We start from the raw sequence: 12,583 nt of genomic DNA on the forward strand, positions 1-12,583 counted from the left end.
CACACGGTGCAGGAGGCGAGCTGGTTGATTGATTGGGATGCACACCACCAACGCCCCCCGTTCCCAATTCCTCCTCCTTTTTCCTCCTCCTCTTCTTACCAGCCCCCCCACCCCCCCGCTTTGCTTGTTCTTGCTCGAGGAGCACATGTGCCTTTCCTGCTCTCCATTTTTTCCTTTTTTTTTTTTTGCCAGACCCCCACATACAAGCATTCACCCAATAATGCAAAGCTGCACGTTTGCTTTGCACATATGCACACACACACACACACACACACACACACACACAAAGGTGCATGACCACACACTCACTTGCACTGCAGGATCTATTTGGTAACTGTTCCAAATCCATGAATTCGGATTTTGCATGATCAGACCTTAATTAGATGGGCTTTCTTTCTGTATATGGGTTACTTATGACCATCTCAAACATTGGGTTCATTCAGGGCAACACATTAGCAGTCATTCCAGACACCCTCTTAGCCAAACTACTCTCCCCAGTTATGCTGTAGCAGAGAATAGACGAGCATCACATCAGACAGAGGGAGAGGGCGCATGAGGTAACACACATTTGGATGAATCTGTTAGTGCAAGTCAATCGACAGCGTATCGTCCTGAATGGACCCACGGTGTTCGAAGAAAGCATGGACTTGAACAATAAGAAGACAGAATGGGTGTGTTAGAATCACCGACAGCTTTTCAAGACTCAAGCGACGGCCAGCCAGCCAGTGTCTGGTGAAGGTGCGTGTGCGCGTATGTGCACATGCGTGTGTGCTGATTACGCGCGCATGTGTGTGTGTGTGTGTGTGTGTGTGTGTGTGTGTGTGTGTGTGTGTGTGTGTGTGTGTGTGGACCAGCATCCGACACACACACTCTTAACATTCGTTCGCAACATGGCGTTGAAGCGCCGAGAGACACGACGGCTCTCCCCAGACTAGTGCAAGCTTATTGTTGGAAAAGCAGGGGAGTGTTCACCAAAGAGACCTAAACACTGACAGAGGCTCCCTTACGCACCGGCAGAGACAATAGCGGATTCCAACATATCCATGTCGCTATAACGGTATAGCTGGCTGTATAGACGCACGCTGCTACCCCACTGGTGGAAATCAAAGGCTGTACATGGCGGTGGAGAGTACAATTTGGCTGTTCTGTCTTCTTTCACTGTTTTCTGGTCCATCCAAGCAAGGTAAAGGGTTTACTTTTACGCATTTTCATGTGTGTTTTTAGTGGAGTGCATGTGTGAGATAGTGGACCAGTCATGTTACTCTAAAGTGCAGTTGTCCAGAACATCAGCAGGGTATGATTAAAAAAAAAGAGAGAGAGAGAGAGAGCCTACTGGGTGAGTTTGCACCTTGCACAGTCCTTGTAATATCTGTCAGTGTTCACCTCATGTGGCCTCTTCTGAGGTCTGGGTGTATTCTTACTTCATGACTGTATGTCTCAGGATTCGCTTTAGGCTTCGGTGTGATAAGTTCCAAGTTGCGGGCACTGGCCGTGGAGCAGTCCCTGAATGTTACCACAGGGCGGACAGAGGGCTTTGAACCGACAGGAAAGTTTCACACCGAACACTGGCTTTATTAGGAGAACATGTGGATGTGTGCCAAGGTGTTTTATAAGAGAGATAGTAGCTCAGTGTCAGTATAAGATGTGAAGATTTATTTATTTATTTATTTATTTATTATTATTATTATTATTATTATTATTATTATTAGAACAATTTTGCCAAAAGAGTAAGAACACCTTGCGGAAAGTGATGTGCATATTATCTCAAATGGGTCTTTATTCATGCACTCTTCCTGGAGAGGCATGAATCTAAGAGAGTGAGAGATGTTTAATTTCATGGACACTCCAGAGAGGGGAGGTGGACTGGTTGGAGAGGAAAGTCTGCCCACACAGGCGACGAGTGGGTGAGATTCTGGCCATGAGATTTACATAACAAAGACCAGTGCAGAATATTAGTGAAGGTAATTTAAAGGCTCTTGGGGACAATGAAAAAAAAATTAAGAAATAACATAAAAAAAACAGTCACTGACATTCTTGTATGGGGCTCTTTAATAAGGGAGCCCCAAATAGATCCCATGCTGGTCCCAGTGAATGGCATCTGAGAATGCTTGGCTGCATGGAATTACTGAAACCAGCTACAGGTGTGGAAGTAACACGAGGAACAATAATGTTAAGGCTGCTCTTTTACAGAACTGGAGGAAAACAAATGAGAGTGTAATGAAATAAGTTCTGTGATCTGTGGGGATAAAACAGAAGCAGTCTGTTATGTACAGTAACTGCAGAGGGATTTTAACCCATAAAGATGCAGTGCTACTTTTGTGGCAGTTCCCAAATGATTTTTTTTCTCTATTTTTAACTTTTCTTAACTGATTTATCACTATTTGTTCAATATTATGCTCAGTATTTTGCATTCTTAAGTGAAAGTCTGGTATTTTTCCTATATTTAATGTACAGGTTGCGATTGATGTTCATGAAACTTCAAATTAAAGCTGAATGTTATATCAAAAACAGAGAAAATGGAGGAAAAGGAGACTTATTCAGTAAAATACATCATTAACTGAACATAAACCCTGTGTGTCCATCCACTGTCATTGATCCAACTCTATAGGTTTTACTGGTGAATCAATGTTGTAGAAGATGACGGTGTTTCCACGGTAACTGCAGAGCCTCTGAATGTCCAAGTGGGTCATATCTGATGACCATGAAAAGACGACAAACTGTATTACACACCAATTATTTACATGTATTGAGATGATTAGTGGATCAACAGTTATTAAACTTTTTATATCCGTAAATGATTTTGGTCTTTATGGGTTAAACACACCGGGATGTCTATGTTATAAGAGGTGGTAAGTCATGTGGGACTTGTGTGCAGTTTTTGAGGAAGAGACTGAAAAGGAAATCGCAAATATCTAGCAAAATGGGACCATATCACAGCTTGGTAAATGGGAGATAAATTCTGAAAACTTCACACAATAGTCAAAGCTGTTCAGAATTATAACCAGTCATGTGAAGATATAATACTGGGAACTGAGAAGTAAAAAAAGACTATTGTAAAAAATATTTAATCAACCCAATTTCCAGTGGATATAAACAAAATAAACTTGCAAATTATCCTACGGGGACAATATCTCCATAGTGGCATGGTCACTGGGATTACCTCTCATGTATGTCATTGCTCTAGAGTCATGGAAAAAAATATTAGACCACCCTTGTTTTCTTCAATTTCTTGTTCATTTTAATGCCTGGTACAATTAAAGGTACATTTGTTTGGACAAATATAATGATAACAACAAAAATAGCTCATAAGAGTTTAATTTCAGAGCTGATATCTAGCCATTTTCCATGTTTTCTTGATAATAACCAGAATCACTTCAGTTCTTACATTAACAGCTATGGCATTGTACTGACAAAAACAGTGCTTTTAGGCATTCCATGTTTTCTTTTTTGTCTGTTTTAGTCACATGATACACACAGGAGTTAGTACTTGATTGCATAACCATTGTTTTTGATGACTTTTGATGGTCTAAATATGAATGTAACTTTAAAAGTTTCAGTAAAGCAGCCCATTGGTGAACATGTGATGAAAACTCCAAATGATTCAAGTAAAATCCTTGTCTTTTCCTAGGGGTGTGTGTGACATATCAAATATCCTGGATTTTTTAGGTTGTTCCACATGAGATGTAGTAAATGATTATTATGCTTCAAGTACAAGTTGTTATGTCCCTCTGACACTGAGACACAGTGTTCTGTTTAGACTGCTGGTCAATCAACATTAGTTCCTATAGTTAAATCTTAAAGGGAGATTGCTGTTATTCGCAGGTGAGAGTTGCATGTCACATTTCAAGTGATGCAAGACACTACGAAATCCAGATTGACTTTCCATGTTAATATGTGTCTGTAAAATTGTCATTGGAGTCTGATGTGAAGGCGCCTACAGTTATGGTTTATATCTATTAAAACATATCACAGTTCAAGTACATGTGACTCTTTATGTACAGCCATTCCTAAACATACATAATAGCATACATTTCCAACAATGTTTCAATACAGAGAAAGCCGTAATCTATTAACTGGTATGCTCTGTTTCATTTGGTCACCTATCAATGGTGTTATATCTGCTTTGTTAAACATCAACATTTAATGCTACTTGCAGCTACTTCACCAGAATGAAAAGACATATGGTGAATACATAACACTAATCACGACGTCGCTGAAAATGTAACATATTGAGTTACTGCTAAATGAAATAATATGAGCGACTAAGGTCACCCACACAGTGTATGTTTATAGTTTATACTGCATAATGTAATAATGGAAGTTGTCAAACTGAAATGCACAGCAGTTTACATTAGCCCCTTTTACGCAGCACTTCTGGTATGGGAATATATCGTCTTTATTACAGAATGATGTCTGTGTAAAAAACAAAAGGTGGGATCAGTTGGTCCCACCTTCATCACGGTTTTGTAATGCCTCTGGAGGCAGTAACAGAGCCGTGATGAAGGTGGGATCATGATTACGGAACACTACGTAAAAGGAACACCTCTCATTCCGCAACCAAAGTGTGACGTTTTGATGACGTATTGCGTGTGCAAACCCCGTGCTTGGGGGATTTAAAGATGAGCCGTGTACAGTAAACAAACATATCAATGCGACCAGAAAGATGTTGAACTGGGGCAAGGGCGCCGCTACCAATTGTGGGCCCCATGAAAGGTAAACGTTGTGGACCCTTTTGTAAAATTCAATATCTTGTCAATGTGTTGCGGGGGGGGGGTATGTGGGGGTGTGTTCCATACATAACGTCACTTATGCTAGCATGAAAACAAAACTGAAACTTAACATACTTTCAACGTCCGTCTCCTGACTTTTGTACTTCTATGTCTCTCTTATACTTTCTTACACAAAATTTTAACAACTTCTAGCCTGTATCCACTGGACCCCCTCCACTACTTTCCACAAATGCTGGGCCCCATGAATTTATGATGTTTACCCGCCCTTATCAGTGCCCCAGAACTGGGGAGATGCCGAGACCCGCGAGCTGTTGTCACTTCAGGCGGAGGACTCTATCCAGGCTAACATTTGTTTGACTCTGGAGAGGTTAGCAACACCGCTATGCTCAGGGTATTTCCAACACGGAAGTTATACGTCACACTATACGCTGCGCTACATCCCTGCCCCTTTGATTCCAGAATGCAGGTCCGCTGTGTAAAAGTCCAGCCTGTCTCACCTCTGTTACTCCTTTGGCTTGGATCACCATCTCACCTTTTTTTCGGCATCTCTGTGTAATAGTGGCTAATGTCTATAGTTTTGATGGAGAATACTCATTACATACATACAGAAAATAAATCGTATGCACTGAAGTCAATCTGGAAGCTGAAAACCAATTTTAGCTAACAGTCCAATCAAGTGTCAATGTAAATATGTTAATATGCTTCCAACTGGGGTCTTTGTAGAATAAGGGTTGCTAGACTAGCAAGTATATTAAAGTCTGTTAATAACAGTGATTCTTTCAGATTTTTTGCTATCCCACTTTAACCTGCTATATTTGTGCCTCCAGTGAAAAAATAAAGTCAAAATGAATAAAAAGTAATCTCCATAGAGACATCTTTTACTGCACAGAACTGACAGAAACAATGATCTTAGCTCAGATGTCTTGTCTCGTCATGTGGTCAAAATATATTGAAATGTGACTTTTTTGGTCCCTATCACTCAGCCTTATCTTACCCTGATGTGAGAATATGAAAGTAAATATCATCTCCTGTGACTGGACTTTACCTGCAGTAAAGTAATATTGTGCAGAAGTTTTGGAGAGCTGGTGAAAATTAAAGTATGGTGAAATGAATATAAGAGGAACACTAAAGGGCTTATAAATATCCGTCGAGGCATCCCCTTCTTCTGTAATTCACACAGCTTCCATTATTCATTGTTCCGTTATGCATTTAAGGGCCTTAGAAAGAAGGCAACTTAAGATGTGCCTCCTTGACTTCCATCTAATATAGCAGCGAAAGGTCAAAGAATACAATTTATATAGAGTTAGATTATCATGCCCTGCAGATTCCAGCAGAGACAGAATAAGGAATTACTCACCTTGAGATCTTACTGACAGGAGAGTGAGTGCCACACCGGAGGCGATCACATCTTGATGATAGAATCTAGTGCAGGTAAAGGGCGATACTGCTGGAGGTTGTCTGTGATGAGACATGAGAGTGAATAGGAAAATTAGCTATGTGATATTCCCAGTGTAGGATTGTACACTGAAAATCTACACAAAATACACATTTTCAAACCTTCATATCAGAGTACACACTAAAATCTACTTGAAGATTCAAGAATTGTCATTAAAAAGTGTTTTGCTTCATAGCAAAAGGCAGATTTATATTCATGAGATTTTTACAAAGCTCATGAATACAAGCTTTATGATTCAGTCAACAGATTAGTGCATTATTACCAAATAATTATGCTGAATTGTTATTAGACCAGTAAACAACACAGTCATTGGGGCTGACCTGTTGTGTCCACGTTTGTGTGTGCGTGCGTGCGTGTGTGTGTGCCTGTTGTTAGGTTTAGACAATGGGGCATGACGGCGTGGGGGCTGGGGATGATTCTGGGACAGGGATGAATTGGTGGTGGCCACTAGTAGGGCGAATATTAGGGCAAGGGACATGCCTACATCCACAAACAATGAGTTGGTTTTGTCTCTGCTGGAGATCAAATAAACATGTCAGTTTCACTTAACATATCTCCCTCTGAGAGATGAGACATGAAACATAAGTGTAGCTGTTAGACACTTACTGATGACTTTATGAACAAATGAATCAGATTATTGTTATATTTTTTACATCCGCAGAAAAATGCAGAGAGGCTGTCACATCACAGTAGCCACTGTTGGCACATTGTCACAGTTCATATCTGCCTAATGCATCACATTTATAACTTGGACACTCTTGGTAGACCACTTCCAAGTTCCAACTGGATGTAAAATATGTTTTTTATATTTACATTAAGAATAAGAACGACTGCTGGCTTGGCATCAAAGAGCTTTTCTGCTCTATTATTTTCAGCAGAGAAGCTGTTAATAACATGTTATATTTTCTGAGCCACAATAAGACAGAATGAGTGGATCTAATTGCAGTGGCAGTTATTGTCAATTAAATCCCCAGTGCTATTTTTTGCAGCTATTTTCATTTAATGCATGTTAAGCCCCGGTTACAGTGTGTTTAATTTCATTTTAATTTTGGGAAATTAAGTAAGGGGCATTGAAGAGCTGGGTGTATGGCGATTAATTACTACGGACTAACACAGAGCTTGAGGTTAGTTAAGTTTAATACCGTTTAGGACCATAACGTGGAGAGTCTTGGTCCTCTGTTTATTCTGGTTGTATTTTTCTTGTCTCTTCATTGCTTTTGTCACATATCTACAACCAGCATTAATTAATGTCTCTGATTTTATGCAATTACAACAGGGTCTTTACCTTCAGCATTGTACAGACAACTTTCAGCTTTGTACTGACAGAATGAAACATTGCAGAAAACTCTTTTCTAACTGAAGGACATTATCTTAGTGTATAATAGACACACTGACATCCAACACTGAGTGACTGTTTCAGTGAAACTTCTGCTCTTCCTCCAGAATTCTAGGGTCAGAAGTCTCTCCTGAAGCTTGTTTAATACAAAGTTAATATATTCACTGAAAAAAAGTTAGACTGTTGTTTAAGTGACCTCATGCAGTATTAGACAAAGCAGTGTGAGGGACATTCTTTTTTGAGTCAACCATTTTTTTTCCACACACTGCACCACGGTGCTCTGCTCTGGGGCAAAGTCCAGTCTCTTGCTGAAACATCATGGAGATTTACACAAGGGGTTTTATTTTCAACATTATAAAGCAGTATTTTGGAACTGATACAGTTGAAGTCTGACATTTATACACCTTGATGAAATTGATCCAAACTCAGTTCTTCCACAATTTCAACATATATTCCCTTGTGTGAGTTCAATCACCAATGTACTTTATTTTAATGTGAAATATCAGAACATATTTTCGATACAATCAGTATTTTGGAAATTGATCTAAAGACTTCAACTTCAAATTGCTCATATTATTATTGGGAATTAGTTAGGGATGAACCTATGGTGACATTTTTCTGACTTCTCAGTTTCAGTATCCTTTTGAGAAAATACAAAGAAATCAGCCAAAACTGTACTCTACTGCATAAACTTTCACTAGTTAGATTTTGTCATGTGAGAAATTTTGTAGCGAACAAATTCATGCTGTGTCTAAAAGTTAAAGTGGTAAAAAGCACATGTTAACACAAGGAAGTCATGGCTGTTGACACCACAAATGTTGCTTCACTTCATCTGTGTTAAAGTTGACATTCTATTATGACACATTTGCCCAAACTCACGTACACACACACATAGATAGATAGATAGATAGATAGATAGATAGATAGATAGATAGATAGATAGATAGATAGATAGATAGATAGATAGATAGATAGATAGATAGATAGATAGATAGATAGATAGATAGATAGATAGATAGATAGATAGATAGATAGATAGACTACAAACAAAAAGTTAAGGATATTTCTTTTTTTGGGGGGGGTTGTTTTTTTGTCATTTTTGCCATTTGTAAATAAAACTACATCTGGTCATTCCAAAAAAAAAAAAAAAAGTGTTTCAATTCAATTCAGACACAAAAAAAGTAAAAAGTGCTATGCAAGAATCCAAACTGAAAAAAATAGCCCAAAAATTCAAAAATATCCTTTACTTTTTGTTTGTAATATAGATAGATAGATAGATAGATAGATAGATAGATAGATAGATAGATAGATAGATAGATAGATAGATAGATAGATAGATAGATAGATAGATAGATAGATAGATGCTATATCTTTCCATCATTTATCTTCCACATCTCTGTTTGCTCGTTGCCTTCAACCTCAGGAATACTGGGTTGCAAAGCCAAGCTTGTAAACAGTCAATCAAAAGTGAATAAAGAAGTTATAAACACAAAGCTTCCGATGACACAGTTAACCATAGAATATTGTTATCATAGCTGCAAAGGCAACATGAGCTGTCATCAGCAGCAAGTGTTAATGATCAGAACATTCTTCCTCGGTATATTGTTGCAGAAAGGGCAGCAAGTTCATCCCTTTTGAATTTCCTTTTCCAATATTATCTCACTTCTTGGTCTTGGCTTGTTCTGCCAAATATTAAGATAAATTTGGCCTGACTGGATGTTTGCTTGTTTTCCCTGGACACTCTAGTATTTCAGCTCCCCTGCAGGCAGGTGCTGGTCAACTGGCTTGTGTTACTGTAGGTCGTGTGCTTGTAAGTAGTGGTCCAAAACATAGCAGTGGAAGTGGGTGAATGCTGCAGAAAAATTGGAATGGTATTACTGGGTCAGGTAGCAAGGGTAAATAAATAAATAATTACACTTTAACTTTTCTTTTCAAGTCTATCTGTTTCTCACACAGCTTGACTGCTTCTCTCTGAAAATGGGAAGGATGTAATCTGGTGTAGGGATGTTTTTGGAGATCGTATTTCCTTCTTTTTTTTTTTTAACATTTAACCCATAAAGATCCAAACAGTTACTGACAACCAAAACCATTTACTGATCTAAAATGTTTAATTCCTTGTTGATCCGCTAATCCTATCAATATGTGTAAATAATTGGTGTAAAATACAGTTTGTTATCTTTTTATGGCCATCAGGTATGACCCAGTTCAGAGGCGCCGTAGTGAACGTGGAAACACCAGTAAATCACCAGTAAAACCCATTGAGTTTGATCAATGACAGTGGAGGGAGACACTGGTTTTATGGTTTTGTATTTGTATTTATTTGTATTTATATATTTGCACCTCACAAACAATATGAAAAAATAAATAAAAGAATTTATCATACAAACAACACTATTGTGCAGGAGAGGATAGAAGCCAAAACAGGCTTATATAAATACCTCGTCAGAAATAAACAATACACAAAAAGACATAAAGAATAGAAATACGATATAACTGAAATAATAATTAAAAGTTAAAAGTAAAAACAAATCAAATGATATAAACCCTTACTTTTTTAAAAATGTAAATTAGAGTCCTTTTCAGATGCTTTTTAAATAGTGATAAAGATTTTGACTGAAGTTCAGGATATATTTTCCTTAGTTTTCTCTTTTGTTATAATAACCCTCAACTTTAATCTGAGCTTTTACGAACATCTACATGATCAGTGAGTGAAATACACAAAAACACCAGATTTTCATTGGAAAGGTGCATCATATAGAGGCTAATATTATAATAAATGATAAAAAAATCACTTAGGAAAGGTTAAATAGAGAGAAAAATGAATTGCCATAAAAGTAACACTGGGTTTTTATGGGTTAATGTTTGGTACCATTTGACAAGGTACTTGATGAAAGAATCAGTGTACTGAAAAAGAATATGCACATTCAAGGTCCAATACAAGCTGCTTTTGTGGCAGGTGAAGTTGCGACAGGTGATGTATTCTCTATTTGGCCCTGTTTATGATGGAGCAAATGTGAGTCTGCACCTGCAGGTTGTCATTTATGTGTGCTCCTGAACTCTGCTGTCATCTTTAATGTTTAAAAAGTGTGCAACTCCACTTTGCTGTGTCTACACCAGAGGACCAGCTGTTCAACCTTGCACATAGTAACTACTACAGAATATTAAACAGATAATTTTTAGATGGGTTGCACGCTGTACATCCACAATATGGCTTGTATTGACCCTGTGTGAATGCTTTGGTAACTGCAAAGAGAAATGCATTACCTTTATGCTACCTTTAGTATTTACTTGCCTGTTTAGTCATCTTTTATCATTCTCTGTTGTAGTAAATTAATATTCAGCCTAATGGGTTGAAGTAATTGTGCTTTTAAATTGCTCCTAAATGATTTTATTTATTTAAAACGGCCCTTTTAATGACAGTGTTATGGCCGTTTCGAAAATTGCCCGGATCCAACCTTTATCTGCAAACTTTATTATATACACACACGCATCTCTTGAGATCTAAAATGAGACGTTGTTGTACAGCAGTGCCTGTAGTGAATAGTTTATTATACATTAGTGGTAAATTAAGTATCTGCATGTGTGTTTGCCAAGGTACATACACCCATACATGCCTGCTTGTTTGTGTGTAAGCGTGGGTGTGTCATGTGCGATTTGTGAGTGCATCTTGATCCCCTCCCCAGAGAGTCTAGGCTAAATTAGGATGCATATTATTTAAAGATGCCCTGGGCTGAGTTTCAGCTGGGTATATTTGTGCAGTGAATATGTTGATTTTTATGGTGCCCTGTGTGTGCCTATTCATCCTGCCACGGAGGCAATATTTAGCACAGAAGCAGTTCTATCAAAGGAAAGAAACTCTTGAACTGCGTTTTGCCTGTCATGAATTGAAATCATTTACTCTCTTTGGATGTTCAAAGGTTTTGTTGAATTTTATGTTTGTGCTTTGTATTCATTTGCCAATAGTATTGCCTTAGAAATGAACTCTAAAAATCCAAAATGGTGAGCTATTGAATCTTTAGTTTTTTATGGATGTACTTTGACAATAATTAGGTTTAAGTACTCACCAGCATAAGTCGCTCACATGCTGCAGACTCCGTGAGTTACTGCTGCTGCTAATGTAACAGATAACTCCACATGATGCGATTGAAGCCGACGCCGAGTGGGGTGTTGATTGCACTAAAGGGCATATACTATTTAAATTGAACAAGCTTCAAACCAGGACTTAATCATAACATTGCATGAATCCCTACAGCTCCATACTCTCAACCCATGCCCTGATTTTTGTAAACATCACAACTCCAGTCATTAGTATAGTGCTTAGTTTGTTATTTCACAGAGTTGCCAGGTCATTTATGATGAGGAGATACATACCACATACACTACAAATAAAAAGTTGAGGATATTTTCAATTTTGGGCTATTTTTTTCAGTTGGGATTCTTGCACAGCGCTTTTTACTTTCTTGTGTGTGAACTGAATTGAAACACATTTTTTAAATGACCAGACATAGTTTTATTTACAAATGGCAAAAATAAAAATAAAAATAAAAAAAAATGACCAAAAAAAAGAAATATCCTTAACTTTTTGTTTGTAGTGTATGTGTAGAGCCTTTTATATATCTCTTTTATTGTGGATGTTTTGTCTCTAAGTGTGTATATGTGCGCGGGGGCAGCAATCTGGATGCACTCATTTGGTGAAATAACCTGCGATCGCATTCCTTCCATTCCACCCTGCTGTCTGTTGGTCACATGAGAACACAGGAGTTGCATTGAAGGCCGTGCAGGTACTAAGAAGTGCAAAAATGGAGATAGATATTCTCATCTTGTACTTCTGTAAATTTGTGTTATGTTAATGCTGTGAAAAGGTGAGGCTGTAAGCCCCAGAAGGAAGGCCCGGCAAAATTTGGTGCAAGTGCTGCAGTGAATTACATATGAATTTCATTATTACAGACACATAATGTTGAACCCTTCCAACAATCTTTCTGTGCCTTCATGCTGAGCACATACATACAGGCCTAACTGAAATATCAGGGGACTTCTCTCAGACATTGGCGATGGAAAATG

At 38.1% G+C, this 12,583-nt stretch overlaps 1 protein-coding gene across 1 annotated transcript in view; it reads left to right on the forward strand.

Annotated features, from left to right (window-relative positions):
* The first annotated feature begins 851 nt into the window (after positions 1–851).
* igdcc4 (immunoglobulin superfamily, DCC subclass, member 4) overlaps positions 852–12,583 on the forward strand; it is a 59,548-nt gene continuing 47,816 nt past the window's right edge. Inside the window, exon 1 of the mRNA XM_030130952.1 lies at positions 852–1,183. Coding sequence (XP_029986812.1) covers positions 1,117–1,183 — 67 coding nt within the window. The 5' untranslated portion in view covers positions 852–1,116. The remainder of the gene's footprint in view (positions 1,184–12,583) is intronic.

This window comes from Sphaeramia orbicularis, chromosome 3, assembly GCF_902148855.1.
Source record: "Sphaeramia orbicularis chromosome 3, fSphaOr1.1, whole genome shotgun sequence".
NCBI lineage: Eukaryota > Metazoa > Chordata > Actinopteri > Kurtiformes > Apogonidae > Sphaeramia > Sphaeramia orbicularis.